Source organism: Jaculus jaculus, chromosome 3 (assembly GCF_020740685.1).
Source record: "Jaculus jaculus isolate mJacJac1 chromosome 3, mJacJac1.mat.Y.cur, whole genome shotgun sequence".
Classification (NCBI taxonomy): domain Eukaryota; kingdom Metazoa; phylum Chordata; class Mammalia; order Rodentia; family Dipodidae; genus Jaculus; species Jaculus jaculus.
The window spans coordinates 156484379-156509253 of record NC_059104.1 but is presented as its reverse complement, the minus strand read 5'-3'; the positions used below and the strand labels follow the sequence as shown (position 1 = coordinate 156509253).

The following is a 24875-nucleotide window of genomic DNA, read 5'->3' as shown; positions in this document are numbered from 1 at the left end:
AGGCAAAGCCCTTGGGAGCCAATTTGGTTTGTGAGAGCAGAGCCCTTATGAATGTGATTTATGCCCTTATAAAACAGACCTCAGAGACCCCTCATCCTTTCCACCATGTGAGCTTAGAGAAGGAAAGGGACCTGTGAGCTGAGAAATGGATTCTCACCAGACCCCGATTCTTCCAGCACCTTGATCTTAAACTTCACAGCTCCTAGAACAATGCATAATGCATTTTTGTTCCTTTTAAACTATCCTTCTGTGGAATTCTATTGTGGCAACCTCAACAGTCTAAAACACCATCCATTTGTAAAAATTTAAATTACAACCTATGAGTCAGCTTTCTTTAATATTGCTCTACTGTGAATTTTTAAGAATATATTTTCTGTTCCTTTTTTTTTTTTTGCAGCTCATGGATGTTTAGATTCACCCTGAGTATATATGTTGATTTACTTAAAATGAGCCTGTCCTCTTTTGCCTCACAGATAAGTAAAGCCCATGGGTTTTAATCATAAGGCAATGGTAGAAATTTAGCAAAGGCTGTGGGGTGCCTATTTGCTGCAAAGGGTAAGGCAGGAACTCATTTCCTGAATTCTCACTCCAAGAGGCAATGTGCAGTGTGGGAAAAGAGGGAAACGAGAGCAAGATGACACTGTCCAGTGGAGCTGTCATTAGGGCTCTGTGTGTGACCTTCACAGAGGCCATGCTTTTGTTCCAGCTATGCACAAACATCTCATGTTAATTTGTCCCAGCATTTGGGGATACTGACATACCAGTGACACTTCCAGAATTCCTGAGGTTACAGTCTGAGGGGTCAGACCAGATGTTAACGTTTTGGCAATTTGCTTGGTGTCAGGAGGGAAGAGGGATGCAGAGGTCACTAAGCAAAAAGAGCATGTGAGGTAGCCTTGGATGGGAAAGTATCTCGACCTGTGCTTGAAGGGCATAGAGCAACCAGGTAGCTAGAGTTAGTGAGAAGGGACAGAGAGACCCATGCATGTGTGACTCAGAAGTCAGTGCACACAACAGGAGTAGTTTCTTTGCTTGCATAGAAGATCAGGAACCTTTCCTAGAAAAGGAGATTTGTGAGTTGTACGTGAAAGGGCTAGTCAGACTTCATTACAGGTCGTCAGAGGACCAACACTGCAAGGGAAAAGAACAAATGGTGGAAGTGAATGAGAAAGTGTGGCATGATGAGAAAGTGGGAGGGCCTGGAAGGAGAGGACAGAGGAATGGCTCTGGGAAAAGTAGGGGTTCCACTGTCTTCCCTCCCCTGGGCTCTGGGGATTCTAGGAAGAGGAAACAGGGAATTGAAATGTGATGAGGAGATGCAGAGGGTAACAAATCTTGAGGACAGAAGCTTGTTTCATTACTATTGTGATCAAAACTTAGGTCAGAAAAGTTACCAGAGGCTGTCTAGTGCACCACGCATAAAAGATTATACTTTTATTCTCTTTTTTTTTTTACATATGTGTTTGGGGTGTATGCATGCATGTGCATATGTGTGAGTGCACCAGCCTGCGTCAGTTCATATTTATATGAATGTACCAGTGTGTTCATATGTATGTGAATGCACATGAGGGTGGGGGCTAGAGATCAATGTCAGCTTAATCACTCTCTACCTTGTTTTTTGAGGCAAGTTCTCTCACTGAATCTGGGGCTCACCAGTTTAGTTAGATTAATTCCAGTAACTCCCAGGGAGTGTCCTGTTTCTGTCTCCTTGGTGTTGGGATTCTAGTCATGTGCCACCCTTCCTGGGTGTTATGAGTGTGATATGACCCAAACTCAGGTCCCCATACCTGTGGGGCAAGCACTAAACACACTGAGCCATCTCTTCTACCCCTAGAATTCCATTTTTTTAATAATAGGAATCACTGAAAGGTGTTAGCCAGAGCAGCAATTTGATTGCTTTCTACACTTCACTTTCCATGCTTTATCTCTCCCTATTTTTTTTTTCAAGACACTCTTATATTGTCACCTAAGCTGACATACAACTCACTATATATGGCCCAGGCTACCCTGGAACTCAAGGCAATCTTCTTGGCTCAGCCTCCCCAGTGTTGGCATTGACCCACCATACTTAGGTCTTCTCCTTGGTCTTTACAGTTGGATTCTGGTTCTTTGCTAAAATAGGATATTCCTGTTTGCTCCTCTCCCTTCCCCAGCTCCATCCAAACTTGCCATTCTTCTTGGGTTTTCTGTTCAGTGGATAGTTCTACCCACCTGCTATAGATTAGAAACCTTTCCAGCATCCACTTTAGTAATTCCAGTTCTTTCGTACTTTCCCCATTCTTATGGGCTTCATAGATTTTGTTATACTATTTAAGCTTTCACTATTTTAGGAGGGGGTTAATAAAGCACCTACAATACTGAATTATTGGCCTTGGGTACCTCACCTTCTGTATGCTCCATGAAATGGAGTCTGGTCCTTTTATGCCCCTGAATAAAATCTCCACTCTTCAGAAAGTAGTGTGCTTATTGGGCAGGCAGAGATTGGCTCAGCGCCTGGAGACAATAAGACCTCTTATCACAGGAGATTAGAAATTGACCCAAGTATCATGAACCAGCCTCCTTGACAACCTGAACTGAGCATTATAATAATAATAATCAAAGATTTGATAGCCATGTTTTGCCTATTTCTAAGTAGAATAAGAAGTTACTTTATGAACAGACATGCAGACGAAAGCGATGGTGAGAGATATGCACTGCTATAGAGAAAGGTATTGCATAATGGGCTCTTCTCCTGCAGCCTGGTTTGTACCACCTACCTTTGTAATTCTTTTGATTCTTCCTTTTTACAACCAAATTAAACAAGCAAACAAAAATACCATTTGCTTACTATTGCCCTGGTAAATTTTATTCCTATTAACCAAAGATTACTATATGGGAGCATAATGAAACCCAGTTAATGTTCAGATTCTCCTGACAAAAAATCTGTGACTTCCCATACCCTGTGGCTTGTACAACATAGCACAAATCTATGCATTGCTTAACTTCAAGCATATTGTGTCATACTTTCCTCTGTACTCTACCTCCTCTCCAGCACAGCGCCTGGGACTTGACCTCAGAACTTGGGGTTGGTTGTCATTGTGCCCAGGGCTCTTTGCCATCATCAATAGTTTGGTGTTGCTGCTCTAGAGAGCTGTTGATGATGTCAGAGATATTCTATAGTATTGTAGAAGTCACCATTTCAAAAAACCTTAGTTGTTTGTTCATTTAACATTAATCTAGTGCTTACAGTTTCTAAACTTGAAGGGCTTAAATTTTTAGGGTATAAAAGTTAACAGCTATCTTCCCCAAATTATATTATTGATGAGACTGGAACTAGAAAAGGGAAGATGCTTTAATTAAAATTTTAATCTTATTTCCATGTTGAATATCTATCCTTTTGGGTACTAAATCATTCCAAATCCTGTGGCTCAACTGAAATGGATGCTAGTGGAAAATTAGGGTTTTGCTTTATTGACTTATAAGGGAATATGGAATCAGCCTTCTTGGAAATTGCATAAGTGTTAAGATTGCCAGCCATTAGGCATGCTTTAGGGAATAACCAATTGAGTTGTACAAGATCATACTACTTAGAGAAGATTTTTTTTTAAAAAAAAATCAAAATATTTTCCAAATTACCCAATCAGTTGATTTCTGGTAAGTAGTGAAATTTATCAACTGAATCAACAACAACATGGTATCAATTTTGGGGAGGCCACATGAGACATTTGTACTTGCAAAATAGAAGCAAAGGATTAGCAGATAGGGTGTGAGAAATGCTAAATGAATTAAAACAGTCCTATGCTCTCCCAAGCTGGATGGTGGGACGTGAGGGTAGAGAGGACAGACAGCTAGAAGGCATTTTGGAAGGAGATCCACTGTGCTATGGGAAGCAAGGAGAAGGCTGCTGCTGGAATCACCTATAACTTAAGAACTAGAAGTGATCTCTGAGGAGGAGGGAAGTTAAATTAGCCCCAGGAAGAGGCAAAGTCAAGCTGGAAAACCTGGATAACTCAGTCAATACAGCATGAACGCCCTACTGTTTGAGCTGGAGAGATTGTTCAGTGGTTAAGGCCCTTGCCTGTAGAACCTAATGACCTGAGCTCAGTTCCCCAGTACCCACATAAAGCAGAAAGTGTCACACACATCTGGAGTTCATTTGCAGTGGCTGGAGGCCCTGGCATGCCCATTCTCTCTGTCTTCTTTCTCTCTGTGCTTGTAAATACATACATACATACATACATACATACATACATACATACATACATACATAAGTCATTAAAAAATGTCAAGATGTAAAGAGCAACTCGGTTGGTCAGTTTTGAAGAAGTCAGTGAGCAGGCAGCGAGCAGGTATTTATTATGCATAAAAAGAAGCAATAAAATTAGCGTTGCCAAAAGCTATTCAGGGAATTGTTCAGGCCCGAGTCTGGGAGTAGGGTGTGCACTGTGTGCAACTTAAAGAAGCTCAGGTACCAGAAAAGAAAACACGAAAAAGTACATGGATCCAAAAGTATGATACATGATCTTCTATTTTCTGAATATATGCTAGATGTGGAAGAATATATATACATGTATTACGTAGAATGAGTCTAGAATTTCTGAGAATTGTACTGAAAAATTCCAAGTTGACTAGGATCCCAAGCCATCATATTCCTAGCACCAGTTTTTAATCCTTTTCTTTTTCCAGTCTCTGGGCATCCCATTCTCCCGAGATTGCTTCATATGATTACAAGAATAATTCTTTTTATTGTGTTCCTTCAAAATATGAGAAAACCAGAATATATTCAGTTTCCTAACAAGTTTGAATTTAAAAGGCCCTGGTGGACTCATACTTTTTCTTGCCCATTCTTTCTCTTTGCTTATAAATTAATAAATAAAAGTTTAAAAAATTAGTATAAAAATCTCAAACATGCTAAACTTAGGGGAATTAATATAAGGAAACCTTTGTTCTCATTAGAATTACAAAATAATTCACTGTGGTCCTTGTTTAATTTACATCATTGCTTATGCTTTTCTACTATACAAATGGATTTTGTCATGAATTCCAGATATTGGGAATTTAAAGTATAATCCAGCTGAGTTTCAAATCTCTCTTTCTCTTTCTCTCTATTCCCCTCCATCTTTCTCTTATACTTTGATTGAATCAGCCTCTGAAAATGATTCATATATTACAGAGTCAGTGTATCTTTGAGGAATCTTTAATCAATAGAGCATCTTTTTCTATTAGTTTTTAAAAACACATTCATTATAAAAATCGAAGCATTTGTTCTATGGAGACAAATGAGTATTGCTGGTGGCAGCCCCAAGGTACCACAGAAGCTGTTCCTCTGCTCCTCCTAGTTGCATCTATTCAGTGGACAGGACTACAACTGTTCTGAGTTTTAAATACGCTTACTTCACAGACACTATGCATTTTCATTAGGAAATAGTGCTTGGTCTCTCTGTTGCTGATATTAGTATCTAAGTTTGCTTATGCTGTCCTAAAAGAATACCACACTGAGTGCTTACACTGAAGAGTAAGCCCTTATTTCCTGTGGGAGGAATGGACCAGGATCTGCTAACTTGTTGCTCACAGTGACTTTATAAAACACAACCAGCACAGATAAGGAAAGAAGCAGAATTCACTGCACGTGTGTGTGTGTGTGTGTGTGCAGTTAGCACCTCCTTTCCCAGATACATTATAGTGCACTATGCACATTCTTCTATGCCTTGATTTTTAGTGTAATATTAACTCTTAGAGCTTATTTCTTGGAAGAATATAGAAATATTTCTTATCCTTTAATCAACTATGCTGAGTTGGGTGTGATATTATTTAACTAACCTCTTATTGATATATTTATTTTTAAATTATAATTTATTTTACTTAAAAATCATAATAAACAAATAACCCTGTATAGATACATTTGCAAATTTTTGTTTTTGTATACTTGCATACATTTGTATATGTTATACCACTATGTTAAAACATGAATGCTTTATATTTAATTTTATATTACCAAATTCCCTGACCCAAAGCTTATACTATTTTATTTTCCACTGGCAGAGAAGCACTTATTTCCCTAAGGCTTTGATAAAAAGGTTTTTTGTTGTTACCAAACCTTTGAATGTTTGAAAGTTTGATAGGTGAAAAATTAAATTTCAGTTCTGTTTTATATTTTGTTTTTTTTTTTTTTCATGAGTGAGAATATACTTAAATATCAATTTGTCATTTGGATCACTAGCCCTAATGAAGAGAGGCTAACTTCAAGGATGAATGGGAAAAATAGAAATGTTTCCTAACCAGGACTCTGAACACTGTGTACCTAGACATAGAGCACTCTATCTGCCCTGTGTGTCTCTGCATAGAACACTGTGTCTTCACATAGCAGCAGCAGCAACCTGAATCTATCAGTAGCTCTAAGCTCCAATATATTTGAAGTCTTCTTAGCTTATGATATTGTTACTTAATTTTTTATTTTTGAGGGAGGGTCTCACTCTAGCCCAGGCTGATCTGGAATTCACTATGTAGTCTCACTGTGATCCTCCTTCTGCCACACCCCACCCTCACCCCCAGTCCTAGGATAAAAAGCCACCACCTGGCTTTGTTACCTAATTTTACATATCAATTAGGCTGTTCCAAGAACCGCCCAGAGAGCTGGTAGACTAGCTTCCAAAACAACTTCTTCAGAATCTGATGCTGAGGTGTCCCCAGGTTCTACAGGGTCTTCCCACACATCACCATCCCAAGTCACGGGATCCCATTCGTTTCCAATTAGTGCCCTCATTTTAACTTCTGATAGCAGGTGAGGTAGGAATTTGAGTTTATGTTACAAGTTAGCCAATCTCACAATGAGAGCTTGGGTTTGGTTTTCTGCAATCTGAGCCCTGTTCTGTCTAGAGAGGAGACTCTCCTCCAGGGCTCCCTTAGAAACCTTGAGATCATGTACATGGGTTTTAAGCTTGGAATTTTCCTTTTTGAGCTTCTGCTGTTCTCTCACTAGTTTGTCCAGAGAGGCTAAAAGCAACCAACCAGCCTCATCATTGGTCTTACTTTTCCACAATATAGAGTCACAAAATTCCTTGCTCTTCACAAGACATGACTCAGGAGCACCAAATACATCTATCTCATGGAGTTCTTTAAACACCATGGATTTTTAGTGCCCTCCTTATTTCCAGTAAAAGCACTTTCCTTATCACCAGTAGGGCCTTTAGTAGCACTGAAGTTGGAAAGCCAACCCCAGATAGCACCAAGCCCAATAGAGAGATCCATCCTTACAATTCTGTTTCTCTAGAACCATCTCTGACACCAAAATCTGTATTAGTCAGAGTTCTCTAGAAGAACAGGACTGCTAGAATAAGTTATTTTAAAAAGGGAATTTTTATTGGATTTGCTTACAGCAGTCCAACAGCAGTTGCAGGCCCGAGAATCACCGAACCTGGTAGCAGCTCAGTTCACATGGCCAGATGCCCCAGCAGTCCCCACCCAGCACTGCAGATGGCGCTGGAAGGCCTGGAGGCTTCCTGGGGCGCTGCTGGGTTTTGATCCACGTGGGTCTTCAGCTGATGCTGGTCTTCAGTCCGCAGTGGTCTTCAATCCATGCTGGAAGGCAGCAAGCAGCTCCAGCAGCCAAGTGGAAGGAATTGGCAGACTCGATAAGGAACACCCACCTTACCAACATATGTAAGCATTACATAAACCACTGAGGTCTACCCACAAAGAACAAAATGACAAAGTCAAGGTAAATCCTTTCTCTTTGAGCTAAGACATCCGTCTTCTATTCTTAGTTTCTGGAGTTCTTGGTTCTCTGGCCTTTAGACTGGAATTGAATTATGCCACTAGCTTTCTTCATTCGTCAGCATAAAGAACCATGGGACTTCTCAGTCTCCATAATTATATGAGCCAATTGTCATAATATATTTTCTCATATATTTATCTAATTTACTGTTGTTTTTCCCCGCTGGAGAACCATAACACAGTGATGTAACAGTTTTCTCTGTTTCTCTCTCCATCATTGTCCTCCTACTATATTCCAGATGGCTATTACTAACTCAGGACATCACTACTCCAGGGATCCTGCCTCTTCTTTGCTCCCTGCCTCTTTCTACATCTGCCAATGTACTCTCTTCTTTCTGATTTGCATGTGATTTTAAGATCTCCCAAGAGAGGAATTTGTGGATTGGATTAGGCAGTAACTACTGGGTATAAAATATCTTTGCTGAAAAATGTTTTGGACAAGTTGCTGACCAAGGTAAACATAGCCTGTCCTTGGATCAGGTACTCATCCTTAGTTCCAGAGGTCATGGTTAGAGTCTGAGGTCATATGCCACAAAGCATGGGAACTTAGGTGAATGGAAGTTTACAGGAGACGGATATGTACAAGGCTTCTGATGATTGGTTAGCATAAGATAAATAGGAAAAGGAAAAAGTATTATTGAATTAACATATTCATTGTACAGATGAGGAAATTGAGGCTTAGAGGTATTAGTTAATATACAACTTACTCATGTTAAAGCCATGTGTCTCAGCCAGTACTCAGTCCTGGCAGTTGAGTACAGTATGTTTTTTTAAATTTTATTTATTTATTTATTTATTTGAGAGCGACAGACACAGAGAGAAAGACAGATAGAGGGAGAGAGAGCGAATGGGTGTGCCAGGGCTTCCAGCCTCTGCAAACGAACTCCAGACGCGTGCGCCCCCTTGTGCATCTGGCTAACGTGGGACCTGGGGAACCGAGCCTCGAACTGGGGTCCTTAGGCTTCACAGGCAAGCGCTTAACCGCTAAGCCATCTCTCCAGCCCCGAGTACAGTATGTTTTGATCCTTGGTATTGGCTTTTCTTGGAACTTCATATGTATTTTGATCTTGCTATTTCGGCTTTGTGCATACTTAGTGTCCATATATATATATTTTTAAATAAAAACCTAAACCAGGACTACACCTTAGTGAGTGTTGCAGTCAGGTTTGCATTGCTGGCAGAAATCACCCAACCAAGAGCAGCTTGCAGGGAAAAAAAAAAAAAAAAAAAAAAAAGATTTATTTTGACTTACAGACTTGAGGGGAAGCTCTATGATGGCAGGGGATAATGATGGCATGAGCAGAGGGTGGACATCACCTCCTCACCAACATCAGTGGCAACAACAACAGGAGAGTGTACCAAACACTGGCAAGGGGAAAATGGCTATAATACCCATAAGCCCACCCCTAATAATACACTGCCTTCAGGAGGCGTTAATTCCCAAATCTCCATCAGCTGGGAACCTAGCATTCAGAACACCTAAGTTTATGGGCGATAACTGAATCAAACCACCACAGTGAGTGAGGGTCTATTCAAAGGCACAATTTTTTGGAATGTTCTATACTAATCCAATTTAATTCATCAATTGACTTTCTTTCCATTACAGTTGCTTCGTTCAAGTGTCCCTTCTATTTTACCGATATTGAAATAGATATATTCTTTCTGTGTACATTTTATAATACACCTAAGTGTAGACATTATTTTCTGTTATTTCATTGTTGGCAAACTTTATTTATCACTATTCCTTCCAATCTTTTTAAAAAACTTTATAGTTATTAATTAAGTTCAATTTCCAGATAATGTGTCAAAAATATAAATTTTGCAAGATTTTATTCATTTTAAAATTTATTTATTGGGATGAAGAGATGGCATATCAGCTAAGATGTTTGCCTGAAGAGCCAAAGGACCCAGGTTCAATTCTCCAGAACCCACATAAGCTGGATGCACGAGGTAGCACATGCATATGTAGTTTATTTGCAGTGGCTGGAGGCACTGCCATGCCCATTCTCTCTTTCTCTCTCTCATAGACATAAATAAATAAATAAACAAAATGTAGATAAAGATTATTTATTTATTTGAAAGGGGAGAGAAAGAGAGGGAGAAAATGGGCACACCAGGGCTTCCTGCCACAGCAAATGAACTTCTGATGCATAAGCCTCTTTGTGCATCTGGCTGTATATGGGTACTGGGGAATCAAATCTGGGTCATTAGGCATTGCTTGTGAGACCCTTAACTCGTGAGCCATCTCTCTAGCCCCAATTTTACTCTTTTGACAATTTTTCCTGAGTGTAGTTTTTAGCTGTTGACAGTTGAATCCTATTGTCATTATTGATAGCTCTTTTATTTTTGTTTGTATTTTTTTTTTTTTTTTTGGTAATGGGTATATACAATGGTCCAGCACAAGCTAGGTAAGCCCTTTACCACTCATTTAGCACTTAGTCCTGATTACTTCTTCTAAACAGATATCTTTTCTCTCTCTTTTTTTTTTTTTGGTTTTTAAATTTTTTAATATGCTCACTGACACATTCTTCTTCACTTAGTTTTTACCTACAACAAACGTTTTCATTGTATTTCTTGCAATCCTTTCTACCATTAATTTTTTATTATAAGTTGGAAAAATACCAATCGTATGTATAACATCTTTTAGGGCAGAGAAAAAAACACTTGATGGTCAAATCCACAAGGTTTGTGATACGCATGGGTGTCTGGATACAGTAGATACAGTCCTTTTTCCTCATCCAGAGGTACATCCTGTGATATTTTTTTCTTTCTCCTTCATGTGATTTGGGTCCATCTGCCAAACCTTTTGCCCCACAAGATCAATACTGGAGAAGAGAGGCCATCATCCTGAACTTGTGGATAAGTCTACTCATGGAAACACAATAGCTCCTGCTTGACTCTGTCATGGGGACAAGCTGTTCCTTTCTTGACATTGACTCCTAAGGTCCCTGTTGTCTTGGAGCTTGGGCAAGGGCTAGGAATGATGACCTTTCATCTTTCTCTGGATCTATCCAAGTTCCCCCAGGCTTGGAGAGACTCCCAGACATTTCTCCATTTCCCCTCCAGAGAACAATCTCCCTACAGGCTTTTCTTGTCTGCAATCCAAAAGCTATGTGTCAATTAAGGCTCTTGGAAGCCACAGTTCTGTCTCCAAAATGTCCCTAACTTCAAGTCTGCCAACAGATGTATTAGGCTCAGCCTAGCCCATGAGTGGTTACTAAGGTCATGGAATCCATTGGGATTCATAGCGCTCACAACACCAGGACATGAGCATGGCCAAGAGCTAGAAGAAAAAAAAAAGTAAGGAAGATCATAAAGTTGCTGTCAACTTTTATTATGAATTAAGTGTCAAAGCTTGTCTGATTCTAGCTGTGGAATTCTTTGGGATGAAGGTATCCTACATCCTTTTCTCAAGTGACCTTCCCTGTGTCTAGAACATATCAACGAATGGGCAGAAACAATCTTGAAATCAAGGTGCATCCACATTAGGACGTAATAAGTTTGATGGAACAAAATTAACAAAGAAAAAAACTACAGATGTGGATCAGGAATGTAGAGGCAAAGGTAGGGATCAGAATGCCATTTCAAATGCGGTAGACAGCTTGGTTTCTTTGAGTGACTAACTCTTAAGCAAAGACTTAAACAAGGTAAAGAAAATACTTGCACAATTCTCTGGAGCATGACTGTTGCAAGCAGAAGGACCAGACAGTGGAATGCAAGGTTCCTGGAGTAGTCCAGAGGCCACTGTGCCTGGGGTGATGTGAGCATGTGGTAGAGAAGCTGAAGATGTTGCAGGGGCCACCAGGGCAGAACTCAGGCCATTGCCAGGCTTTTGGACTTTAGCCTGAGGTGGACGAGAAGCAATTGAGAGACTTTAAGTGGGGGAACGAGCTGATGTCACTTAGGCAGAGTGAAACGAGCCATTTCCAGAAGACAAATCATGTGTATGAAGTGCCTCTTTTATAAGTAGCTAATGGAAAGCAAAGGTGGAACAATGGTTACTAGGAGCTTGAGGAAAGGCAGATGGGGACTTACTACTTGGCAGGGACAAAGTTTCAATTAAACAAGATGAATAAAGTCCAGAAATCTGCTATATAACATTGTGCTGATAGTTAATAGCAACGTATTGTGTGCCTTAAAAACCTGTTCAGAGAATAAGTTAGTAGATCTCGTATTAAGTGTTTGTACTGTAACAAAAAGAAAAACCGGGTTCTGGGTGAGTGCCGTGAGGAGTGCTGCACCAATCCAGGCGGAGATGGTGGCAGTCCACAGGGGATAAACGTGGAGTATAAGTCACCCTGACAGGAAGTGACCTGAGCAAGTTGTAGATAGCTGTACACATGTGATCTATTTAGTGACATCCCAAAGTGGAGGCCTCCTGCCAAGCACAGAGTCACCACTGAACATCAGGTGCATATCATCCAAAGGACAAGTGGAGGGTGGGCAGTGCACGCAGTGGTGGGGGTTTGCATCCTAAGACTCTAATCTGGGATGCTTGAAGCTTCCCATCACATTCATTCATAAGTAACATCTCGATCCCCTCTCTGGCTTTCAAGAAAGTCCTGAGGGTACACAGCAAAATACTGTGGTTACCTGGTCTTAGCCCAAGCATTCAGGCTGGACTGAGTTGGAATTCTAGATTTAGTCTTTGCTAATTGTTAACCTGGATTAGCTGTTCGTATCCCTCTAATGATCATTTTGGAAATTTGCAACATGTAGGTGGCTATGATAGCATCAACCACATGGGATCATTCTGAAAATAAAAAGATTCTAAACTGCTGATCATAATTTCATGGCTTTTAGTAAGTGTTCAGCATAATGATTAGCATTACTGATTATAACATTACATTACATTACATGGTTCAAGGGCACAGTGGAAGAATATTACAGGCAGGATTTTAATCACTGTCTCCCTTTCTGAGACACACTCTAGACTAGCCTTCATTGTTGCTTGTCACAGTTTTCATTGTGGTTAAAATGGAACTAATGTAAACTCATTTCTGGCTATGTAGGCACAGAAAACAGTAATATACTGAATACCAATCTTTATAAATAATAACAAACTGTTGTGATAATGGGGGCATTTCAGTGTGTGAGTAGGTATTCTTAACATAGGCTTTGGGGGTTATATGGTTCCCCAGCAAAGCAGGCAGAACTCCACATAAAAGTTGACTGGTGGGCTGGAGAGATGGCTTAGTGTTTAATTAAGGCGCTTGGCTGTGAAGACTAAGAATTCATGTTCAAATCTCCAGGTCCCATGAGAATAGATAGAGAATAGGCATGTCAGGGCCTCAGGCCACTGAAAATGAACTTCAGACACATGTGCCATCTTGTGCATCTGGCTTACGTGGGTCATGGAGAATCAAACTTGGTTCTTTGAGCTTTGTAGGCAAGCACCTTAACCACTAAAACATCTCTCCAGATCATTGTTTATTTTTTTAAATTTTTGTTTGTTTATTTATTTATTTGAGAGCGTCAGACACAGAGAGAAAGACAGATAGAGGGAGAGAGAGAGAATGGGCGTGCCAGGGCATTGTTTATTTTTTTAGATAGAGTCTGGCCCAAGATAGCTTAGAACAAGTGTAGATTTTTCTGCCTCAGCTTCTGACTATTGTAATTAACAGACTATCCTACCATGCCTGGTTTACATCCTGCAAGAATTTTAGAGAGAGCTTATTACTTAAAATAATATTCCTTTGGGGACAAGTAAGCAGGTATAACCAGGTCCATGTTGGCCTTGGTAGAGGGCAGAGAGTGAGGTTGGGTCACTTACATCTTCAATGACTAAGGAGTGGGGCTTACAGTGGTTGAAAGGAGGGGCTGGAAGAAAGCTCTTGTGGGTGGTCATTAAAAATTTATACTGGGGGCTGGAGAGATGGCTTAGCGGTTAAGCGCTTGCCTGTGAAGCCTAAGGACCCCGGTTCGAGGCTCGGTTCCCCAGGTCCCACGTTAGCCAGATGCACAAGGGGGCGCACGCATCTGGAGTTCGTTTGCAGAGGCTGGAAGCCCTGGCGCGCCCATTCTCTCTCTCCCTCTATCTGTCTTTCTCTCTGTGTCTGTCACTCTCAAATAAATAAATAAAAAATATTTTAAAAATTAAAAAAAATTTAAAAAAAACTTTATACTGGCATGAAAGAGAAGATGAGGCCATGAGCATTCTTATCAGACTTTCCAGTTGTAACTGAAAGGAAATGTGAAGATGAGGCTTGAAATCAATCACTAGTCAAACCTCAGAAATGAGGCCAAGACATTTATAATTTTAGAACCTGGGAGTCTAGCAATCAGTAATACAAACTCCATGAGTTTGAGACCAACCTGAGTTACACAGTATATTCCAAAACAATCTGGCCCACAGAGTGAGACCCTGTCTATAAAAGCAGAAAGAATCAATCACAACAAATAATGAGGTCAGACTCTTCATTACAATTGGTTACAAGAGATATAAATACCATATAAGACCACTTTACAGGATCGAACCACTTCCATGGGGCATTGTCATTAGTATATCAGTGAATCAGCCAAGGTAAAAAATGTGAGCCAGTGACTGGTGGAGAAGTGGAACAACACTCTCACCCCTTTGGCTTTACTGAATCCTAAAGAATGACTAAAACTGGCTTCCCACTTTCCCTTGAAATACCCAAGGTGAGTGAAGGTATTGGCATATTGGTAATAGAGATGGAGGGAGGTTTCTTTCATTCATCACACTGAGACTCACATTGAATAAAAGCCTATTCCTACAAGATAATTAAGCAAATAATCATAATGTTACTGTATACATGTTACAAAATATGGATATAGATGCTTGGCTTGGAGAAGTACAGAAATGCGAGAGCCCATAGCCAGGGTGACAGTAGAGGCAGTGACAATGCAGAAAAGTCAGGGTGGAGACAAGTACAGGAAAGTGGCGGAACTTGTGGGAGGGATGAGTGACAGTGTCAAAAATGACAGGCTTTCTGGTAAGGGTCAGCAGTTTCGTGCAGAGACAGCAAACACACTTTGAAATTGGCAATACCCCAGGAGAGACAGACTGGGGAGAAAGATGTGAGTTTGGTTTTGGATATGCTAAACCTGCCTCCAGGAAATTTAATTTGAGATGTCCAGAAGCCAGTCAAGCCAGACTTCCTGGCAATATGGCTCTGGGACTCATCAAGACACCTTCTGGGATTGGAGTAGTATTGGGCATCTTGCCATCTGGAAATAGATGCAGCAAGAGGAGCCCCTGAAAGCCTTCTGAGAGCATGAGGACCAGGGAGTGGTATTATGGGGAAGCTCCTTCAAGAGGAAGCAGTGATACCTATCCAGCTGCATGTTAAGCATGGGCATAGAGGTTCTGCTAAGATAGCTCCACCATCACAGAAGAGGCTGGAGCCACACAGAACAAGCTCAGAGGACACATCAGTGAGTAGTCCCCAGGGAGTCTCATGATCATGGAAGACTAGTTCCTACCAACCTTTTAAAGGGAGCTTAGACTCCCAGCTATGTGGGAAGACGAGCAAGGGACTGCCACTTGTAGGTAGTTCGTCTCTTACTCTCTATGGCATGGCCCAAGGACTTGAGGGCAGCTTTGCGATTCGGTGCCTCCTCTCCTGCACAACTTGTTCTGTTCTGAGGAAAGGATGGGAGAAACTGAGCACAGATATTAAGTGCTCCGACATGGGTAAGACAAAGAAACAAGGATGGCTGCTGGCACCGTCAGCATCTACCCAACCGGAAGTGATGTGTCTAAGAAGCTTATACTTTTCATGTTGTAAAGTTCTCCCTAAGGATCTGGGGATGGAGTGGGAGCTGAGCAGATCTGAGTTTACAGCTCTTGGCTGTCTGTTTTGATCTCTGTGAGACCGGACTGACTACTTCTGAGTGTCTATTTCCTTGTCGTTAGAAAAATGAGTGTACTAGTACCTGGCACTGGGAAGTGCTCAGTAAGGCTTAGTCTGCACTTCTAGAGTGTGGTGGATGTGACCCATCTTTCCTTCCCATGCGTGCACTCAAGCCTGGGGGTGCTTGTGGCTTCGGACGACGCGGATGCTGACTGTATCTTCCTCTTCAGACACAGGTCCTGGAGGGAGGACGTAGGTGGTGCTTTTTAAGCCCTGTGGAATCCCTGTAGAGCGACTTGTTCAGAATCTCTGGTGTTTTAAATTTGTTTACCTTCTTGTTTTGTATTCCTAAAACCAATGTGGCTTTATTTCATGCATTCAGGCTCTAGAAGCAGAGAGAAAACTGTAGAGAAGAGCCCTGACCATCCCAGCTCTGCTACTTTCTTACCACTGTGATTTGGGCAAGAACCTTTCTTGAGTCTCTCTTCTCATCAAAATTACTATGTGTCAGGGCAAGGCCCATGTTTTGTGGAAACAAAACTAACAATTAGGGGTCCCCGTTAATAAAAAAGAGTAGAAAGCATGTATTATAAAATTAGGTATAAAATTTAAATGCAGAATGAGAAAAGATGTCAATAGAGCCTAAAATTTTAAAACATATAATTTAGAAAAAATAGGAAACTATAATTTATTATTTAACTAACAGACAGGTAATGTGGTGGTTTGACTCAGATGTCCCCCATAAACTTGTGTGTTTTGAATGCTTGGTCCCTAGCTGATGGTCACTTGGGAGGCGAAGGTTTGCTGGAGGAGGTGCTTTGCTGGGGGTGGACCTTGCGGCTTATTAGCTTCCAGTTTGCCAGTGTTAGTTGGCTCACTCTGCTACTGCTGTTTTCTGCCTGTTGTGGCAGAAGTGATGTCCATCCTCTGCTTATGCCATGCTTTCCCTTGACACCATGCAGCTTCCTCCGGAGACTGTTAGCCAAAATAAAAACTTTCCTTCCATCCACTGCTTTTGATTTGGGTGCTTTGTGCCAGCAAGGAGATGGCAGCTCCAACAGATAGTTATCGTGTTTTGTTTTTCTTCTTATACTTCTTTGGGGAGAATAAGGCCTTTTTATGTAGCCAAGCCTGGTCTCAAACTTACGATGTAGCTCAAGGTGACCATGAACTTGAAGTTCTTCACACTCAGCATTTCAAGTGCTGGCATTTAGACATACTTCCGCATGTCACCCTCTCATACATTTTCAGCTGATAGTTCTCTTTCTGTAGAACAGTGAGTGCACTTTTTTGTCTATAAAGAGAACGGAAATATACCATATTATTTCTTCTTGCTGAGCAAAGTTTAACTCTGACTTAGAGTATTGAGAGCCTTTTTTATTTTCACTTTTATGTAATTTGCAAAAATGTCAATTTTGGAAAAGCTTTCCTCTATTCTTAGCATTGGATTAAAGAAGTGCTTTCCAAAAGACGAAGTTCTTCAGGGGGTTTGCCATCAGTGTCCTACCTTGCGGTTGTCAGCATGTCCCCCGGGCGATTGTGCCACTGCGTTAATGATTTCCTCCTTTTCTCCAACTAGACAGTAATCTGGGAGCCTGTTTATTATTTCTACTTGGATTTAGTTTGTTTTTAAGGTTTAACTACATTTATTTGTGATTTGAAATTTGTTTTTGTTGAAATTGCATTCCAATGTCAGAAATTTCTATCAGTGCTACCGACCACTTACTTGGATCTTCTCTTTGCTCTGCAGTGAGTTAGTGACATGCTCCAATCTCACTAGCTTAGGGAAATGAACTCTAGGGTCATGGAAGCAAAAGGCTTTGTAAGTGGCAAAATGTCATGCCTTGCATTGATACAGTTCTCTTGTGTCCTCCACCCGACCTCCCCGGCTCCTGCTCACCCCAGGATTTTGCCCATGTGTCTCTCTTCCATCATCAGTGTGCGCAGTAAATCTATGAGTTGACTTACTGATTCACTTTCTAAGCACTGAGTGAGGGAGGAGAAGGGAAATGGAGTGATGACTCTCACCAGGATCAGTTTGCAGCATGCTTTCTCTCTAGAATAAGCAGAATGAGGCACAGCACATACTTTAACTTTAGTTATTTGCACGTGTGTGTGTGTGTGTGTGTGTGTGTGTGTGTATGTATGTGCCCTGGCCTCTTGCTGCTGCAAAAAAGCACCAGGCACTTGTACTGCTTTTTGGGTCTGGCTTACGTGAGTAGCAGAGGCATTGAACCCAATCCTTCAGGTTTTGAAAGAAAACATCTTCCTTCCCAGCCAAACATATGCTTAAAAAAAATAAAATTTTGGAAAATATATTTTCAGAATTTCATAATTCATGAAGGAGCTTGCTGACCAGGTCTTTTTGGGTTTACTGCATCCTTGGAGGGGCAATTGTGATTGATCAACCTGAGGTTACTGGTGTGCACTTATGAATCCCTGAAATGGGATCCCCATGCGAGGTTGGTGGAACTCACCACACATTTCACCTGTCTGTTGTCTCCTCCCACCAAGACTCTCTGATCCCTGAATTCTCTCCAAGTGCACCTGAACAGCAGGCTTCCTGCATGGACCAACACTTCTGGCGGTTGGATTTAAAAATACCAAAATCAAAAGCAATCTACCTTTAAAGGATTTTTTTTCTATTTGAAATTATTCTCACGCATAACTCTGTGGCAAAAAGAATCCACAAAGGAAACTAACTTTAGATGATATCTCTTGTGAAACAAATAATAAGGCAGGCATAACCATCAAAATGCACAGTTGGTTGCTTTTCTACGTGCAGCTGACTCCACCCTGATGAGTCTGAGGGGGTGTGAGGAAGAGAGTTATCAGCTCCCGAAAGTCTCCCAGCACATCAGCAGGGCTGGAGCTTACTCGCTGCTTTGAGGCCACCTCTTCTGGCCCCACTCGCGTTCATGCCTAGCAGAGGACCCCTCATGTAGTCGCCGGCGGGCGGCCTTCTTGTCTGCTTCCCATGCTGTGGTAGATGTGGGCTCCGTGGGCTTCACCACTCATCAGCCCTCCTCACTCTAGGGGGCTCGCCAGACCCTCCAACCTGGCTGTTTCCCCCACAGAGGACCGACCTGGCATTTCTGAGCACAGCTGAGCAGTGTGTTTTGGAGGGGTGGGGGAATCATCTGCAATTTACTCTGGGGACTGGGCCATTCCCAGGTTGCCTTCTCTGTGCTGAGGCAAACTATGAACAAAGACCCATTTGAGGGAGGAAGGGTTTATTTCGGCTCACAGTTCTGGAGGGCAAAGTTCATTGTGTCAGGGAAGGGGCAGGGGTAGGGGATCCAGCAGAGAAGAAGCAGAGTAGAGTTAGAAGACTGCTTTCAGCCAGGAATTTCCTTTTTAAAATTTTTTTTAAAAATGTATATTTTATTCATTTATTTGAGAGAGTGAGTGAGAGAAAGAGGGAGAGGGAGAATGGGTAAACCAGGGCCTCCAGCCACTGCAAATAAACTTGAGGCAAATGTGCCGCCAGCTTTACTTGGGTACTGGGGATCGATCTCACGTCCTTAGGCTTTGCAAAGAGCCCTACCTGTGACTCATCTCTCTAACCCATTGCTTTCCTTTTTACTACAGTCCAGGACCTCATCCACAGTGATGGTGGTTCTTTGTATATCAGTATGGTGATTTGATTCAGGTGTCCCCCATAAACAGGTGTTCTGGATGCTAGGTTCCCCAGCTGATGGCAATTTGAAATTAAAGCCTCGTGGAGGCAGTGTATTTTGGGGGGCAGACTTATGACTTTTATAATCGGTTTCTCCTTGCCAGTGTTTGGCACACTCTCCTGTTCCTGTTGTGCACCTTATGTGAGCCAGGGGGTGATGTTTTTATTTCTCCCTCTATCTTTAGTCACAAATAAACAAATACTTCTCAGTATTTTAACCAATGGATGAAGCAGCAAAAAACTCCAGCTATAATATAGGAATAGAAACCCACCCTGATGGAAAGGCTGAGCAGGAAAGGGGAGTGTGGAGTTGTGAAAGCCCGCAGTTCTGGGAGATTGATCGGGGTGATGTTTACTTTCCCAAAGTGCCTCGGCCACTGCCAGTCACAGCTGTGTATCAGCTCCAGTGAGCAAAGCTCATTCATGAACTGTGGTCCTGTCTCCATGATTACCTTGAGGATAGCCCCTCCAGGGCTGGGTTCCTGGACCATGTCATTTGCCTTGTCATGTATCTGTCACTGCCAATTGTGATTCTCCAACCCATCATTTGCCCAGTGGTAGTGTTTTTAAAAATATAAATTAGAGCATCTCCAGGTAGCCATGCACCCTATTCTGACTTGATGCCAATCTCTTTATTTTCAGCTTTTTGAACACAATCTTTCCCTTTCTCTTTCTTCACTGGACTCATTTCTATGCAATCCTCTGACAGGTCACAGCCCAGATATTACTTTTTGACTTTTCTAGTATTTTTTTTTTCTTACAGTGTCCTCGTGTGGTAGTTTGCTTCAGGTGTTCCCCATAAACTTAGGTGTTTTGAGTGCTAGGTTCCCAGCTGATGGAGATTAGGGAATTAATGCCTCCTGGAGCCAGTGTATTGTTGGGGGTGGGCTTATGGGTATTCTAGCCAGTTTCCCCTTGCCAGTGTTTGCACACTCTCCTGCTGCTGTTGCCCACCTGATGTTGGCCAGGAGGTAATGTCCACCCTCTGCTTGTGCCATCAGTTTCCCCTGCCATCGTGGAGTTTCCCCTCTAGTCTATAAGCCAAAATAAACCCCCCTCTTTTCCTCCACAAGCTGCTCTTGGTCAGGTGATTTCTGCCAGCAATGAGAATCTTACTGCAACACCTATCCTCTTTCCTTAGGGCATGCATTCAAATCTGTAATTATAGATTTGTAAATTTAGTTTTATTCTCCATTCATATTGTAAGGTCTATGAGCACAGGCTACTTGGCAACTATGTATATCTATTTATGACTTGGCAACTACATTGGAGGTGCTCATCAAATACTTGTTGAATGAAATTCACTGCAATGATTTACATTCAATGTGATAACTCAGATGGACAAGGTAGATACGTCAGGAAGGAGAGAGTTAAGGAAAAAAATGTCACTATATAACTATTGTTACCTACTGAGTTATACACAAGCTAAGGGTTAGCTTCAGGCTTCATGTTTATCCTCTACAGAATTCAGGCATAATGAAATGTGCTTAGTACACAAAAGGCCAAATCAGAAGGAGAAACAGTAAGATTCCCAAGAGAGAAGTCATCCTAGATTCCAGAATCCCACCATGTGATAGTTACCTTCTCCTGTCTGGACAGGGTATGCAGCCAGAGCATCTTTTGGAAGGAAGTGTTTTATTTCGGCCTGCAGCTTCAAGGGTAGATTTCTTCATGGTGTGGGGAAGCATGCCACATGCAAGCAGCAGGGTCACCACATCTTGTCACTGCAGCAGGGCGGCGACTATCACCACCTTGCTGCTGAGCTGGTGAGAAGCAGCTTCCGAAAGTAAGGGGCTTATTTCCCTTTACAGTCTATGTTCTGTGCCCACAACCAAACCCTCCACAGACAATATGCACAGCACCCAATCAGAAGCAGAGCCATTCTCATCTCCTGTTTCCTTTCTCCTTCCTGTTGTTTCTCTTCTCCAGTGTTTAATCCAGCCGTCATAATTCTAATAAATTCTGACAAAAGAAACATTTGATGATGATTTTCTGGGAGGAAAATAATTACCATAGAGAATAGATTGTTGAGGTATTTAGCTCCTGCCCAAAGCCGAGGGTCTAGACAGTGCCATTGGAATGTGAATGATCTTTGAGTGGACGCTGGCTGAGAACACGCGCTTCCAGGCTCTCCTGACATGATGCGCTCCTCACACCCCTAGGCAGTGTCCCTGAGAAGGAAGCAGAATCTCGTTAAGCGAAGAAGTGCCAGCAACTACCTGGATCTGGGAAGTCTGCACACTTGTACACTGGGAGAAGGGGATTGGCCAGGGATGCTCTGTGCACCCCCCTGGCTCTTGCCCTGGGGCCCGGGTCTCAGGCCCCTTCTGGAAAACACCTCTTCAACCTTTGACAGTCTTTGGAGTGGCTTAGCTCAGCTGGTAAGGTAAATTATTCATTCTTTTACTGAAAAATACTGTACCTCCCCATCTGATCTGTTTGAGGCTACCAAAAAAAAAAAATAAATAAAAATAGCAAGTCACATATCTGCTCCCAAGGTAAGATAGGTAATGCGATTGTACATATGGGGAAAATGAAACCAACTCTGTCTCCAGTGCAGGGTAATTGAGTACGAGTTGATTTGGTCTTGCACTTGGAAAAGCCTACTTTAAGCTTAATAGAATGGCCTATGTGTGGCAGCTGTCCCATTGTTTAGGGATACCCTGTGCCAGTGGTTTGCATATCAAAATGATACATTTTCCCAATACTTTCTCCCTTCATGAGGCTTCCATAACTACTCAAGGCAAGCCTGGGGGTCCTTCGGCTCTGCGTGTTCTCTCCAGGCTAGAGTGACATGTCTGCGGTGAGCTGCTGGTGACTGGGGAAATGTGTTTTATTTTTGAGTTTTCAGCGCCCCCCTCCTCCGCGGCGCAGACCTGGACATACAGTAAGTGCCCACTAAATCTGTGATAAACAGCATCAGTACAAGGGGTTGGAGACTTCAATGTGGGCAGGTGTGCTCCTCACTTTTCATGGCACTGGTCATGTCCAGAGACCTGAAAGGAAGAAACATGAAGAGAGAGGAGACGTGTGTAGTGTTGATGCGTGTGCACGGGGGAGGGGGAGTGGGAAGGAAGATGCAATTAGAGCAAGTGCAAAAACCCCAAAAGACCTCAAAGAATTCTCCCTTAATCTGATGGAGAATGTGAGGGGAGTTGAAGGTAGAACACTGACACCTGGTGGTGGATGAAAAACCTCTTAGCAGCTTCGCTTCCCTTGTCAAGACGGACTTGCAGCTCATCAGTAGTGGTACCGGATTCTGATGGCATCTGTGGGCAACTGTAGCAAAATATGGGGGCCTTGGGCTCCCACAGGATCTCTGAGTTCTGCTGGTTTCCAGGCCAGATGGTGTGTGGGTGGCAAACAGAAACATCACGCCTAGTTTAGTAATACTGTATTGTGGACTTAACATATTGTTAGAAGGGTAGATCTGTGAAATGTTCTTACATACCCCCCTCACACCCCCAAACAAATCCCATTCTTATTGTTTGGAAGGTCTACACTAGATAGTTTCATGAGTTCAATGGTCCACCCTCTCTGAGCCCCGAGAAGGAAGGATGTGTCTGGAGATGTAAAGCAAATTCCTGCTGTTCAGAAAGAAGCACTTCCCAGTCCTCGAGCCTCCTTCTCCTGATAGACTTCCATGGGGTGGGGGGAGTGCGATATAGAGAACAGGAAGGGAGGAGCAAATTGACAGGATAGAAGCTTGGAACGTCTTCTCTGTCCAAGGGGGTCATGCCTTCTCTACCTGGAAAGCAAAAGCCGGGATGGACAGGCACGTTGCCCTTTTCCTCATGCTGCTTCACACCTGCCGGCACACCCTGACTCAGGGCCAAGCGGTCATCCGTTTCCTCATCTGAAGAACCAATAGCTCACGCTGGCTACATGTGGCTGATGACTCTTAGTAAGGGCAGCAATGGGAAAATCATCTGAGGACTTCAGACATTTGTAGACAACCCCCAGCTGACAAGACCACAGCTGTGCAGGTGTGGTAGTTGGATTTTCCATCACAGTGACACAATGTCTGCATAAATAAATCATTGAGGGGAGGAAGGACTGATTTTGATTCTGTTAGTTCTGGGGCCTGAGGTGGGGTAGAACACTATGGTGGCATTACCAAGAGCAGAAGCTACTTACCTCTCTCATAGTAAGGAGAAAAGGAGAGAGGGAGAGTACTTGTGTTTGTGGGCTTCCCATTTTTCTTCTCCCATCTGAGGGTCCATGACCTTTGTTAGTACTGTCTGGAAATGACTTCACAGACACACCAAGAGGTGTGCTCCACTAGTCTCTGGGTGCTGATTACTTATATATGTGTTCAGGTGTGCACATGTATGCAGATGTGTGCATGCAGACACCAGAGGACGACACAGGCCAGTGTCATCCAATCTTATTGAGGCAGGATTACTCATTGGCTCGGAGCTCATCAATTAGGCTAGGCTGGCTGACAAGTGAGCTCCAGTGATCTTCCTGTTTCTGGTTTCTCAGCTCAGGGATTACATATATGTGCCACACGCCTGGCAGTTTTACATGGGTGCTGGGGATCAGAGGCAGGTCCTCATGCTTGTGAGGCAAGCATTGGACTGACTGAACTATCTCCCCTCATTCTAAATTCTTCTTAATCCATTCAGGTTGATGATATATAGTGATCACTACAGGAAGGAGGCAGGACCACGTGTAAGGTCCAGGAACCTGGTGGAGGTACTGGCAGGAACCGCCCCTTCCCCCCGCAGGCCCCCAGTATTTCTCAAGGGTCTCTGTTCAGAAGAACTTGCTCTCTACTGCCAGATGCTGCCTACTGGTGATACCTTACCCCATACCAGTGCTCACAGGCTTCTGAGCTGTCTGGGTATGGAGATCTGCTCCCTCCTGGTTCTAGATTTCCAAATGTGTTTCTCTTCTCAGCCCATGTACTTTGTCTGACTCATTTCCATTGGCTTCTGTTACAAATTTCTCAGCTCCTCCTCCTTCCCAGTAGGCAATTCTATGGCAAGAACAGGTAGGGAGCAGCTCTCTACTGTCTCCAGCTAAACACCAGACAGACTGGAAACAGAGCTCAATGTCCATTTACTTGCTGGAAAGAAGATCTGGTATCCAAGTGCTCCAGGGATGTGCTCTCGGTTTCCTTGGAGTCCTCCTCTTCAATTTGTGCTTGGTTACATATTTTGCAGTTGAATAATTTTCACTATATTTAGTGGGTTTTTTTTTTTTTTTTTTTTTACCTCTGGACATGTAGGTATCTCAGAGACAAATGAAGGCATGCAGAAAGAAAAAATACAAATTGGTGTGCTTGTCATTGTAATTATCAAATAGATCTACATTTGGTCAACTTATATAACACTAATTGCAGATATTTAGGGGACATTTTTCTGAATCTTCTGGGCCTTGTGTTATTCGAAGTGCTTCACTGTGCTAAGTGTTTCATTGTGCTGAGTACTTCATTGTGCTAAGTCCTTGAGGTACAGATTGTTATTTAATAAAACAACACACTGAGGTAGACAGTTGAGTAATCCTCTATTATTGGTTGTGAAAACAGTCTATAAGGTCCACGCACACATGCCTCTTGTCCTGTCTCCTGCTGTCCATCTCTGCTTGCCTGGTAAAGAATCCAAGTTATAGTAGGGGTGAAC

General features: G+C 42.4%; 1 protein-coding gene across 1 annotated transcript in view; it reads left to right on the top strand.

Moving 5' to 3' along the window:
- The window catches only part of Tmem135 (transmembrane protein 135), a 290655-nt gene that overhangs the window by 256917 nt on the left and 8863 nt on the right, over nt 1-24875 (top strand). The window contains exons 15-17 of the mRNA XM_045146120.1: nt 14551-14708; nt 15212-15409; nt 20848-21034. Of these exons, the coding sequence (XP_045002055.1) occupies nt 14551-14708; nt 15212-15409; nt 20848-21034 (543 nt within the window). The remainder of the gene's footprint in view (nt 1-14550; nt 14709-15211; nt 15410-20847; nt 21035-24875) is intronic.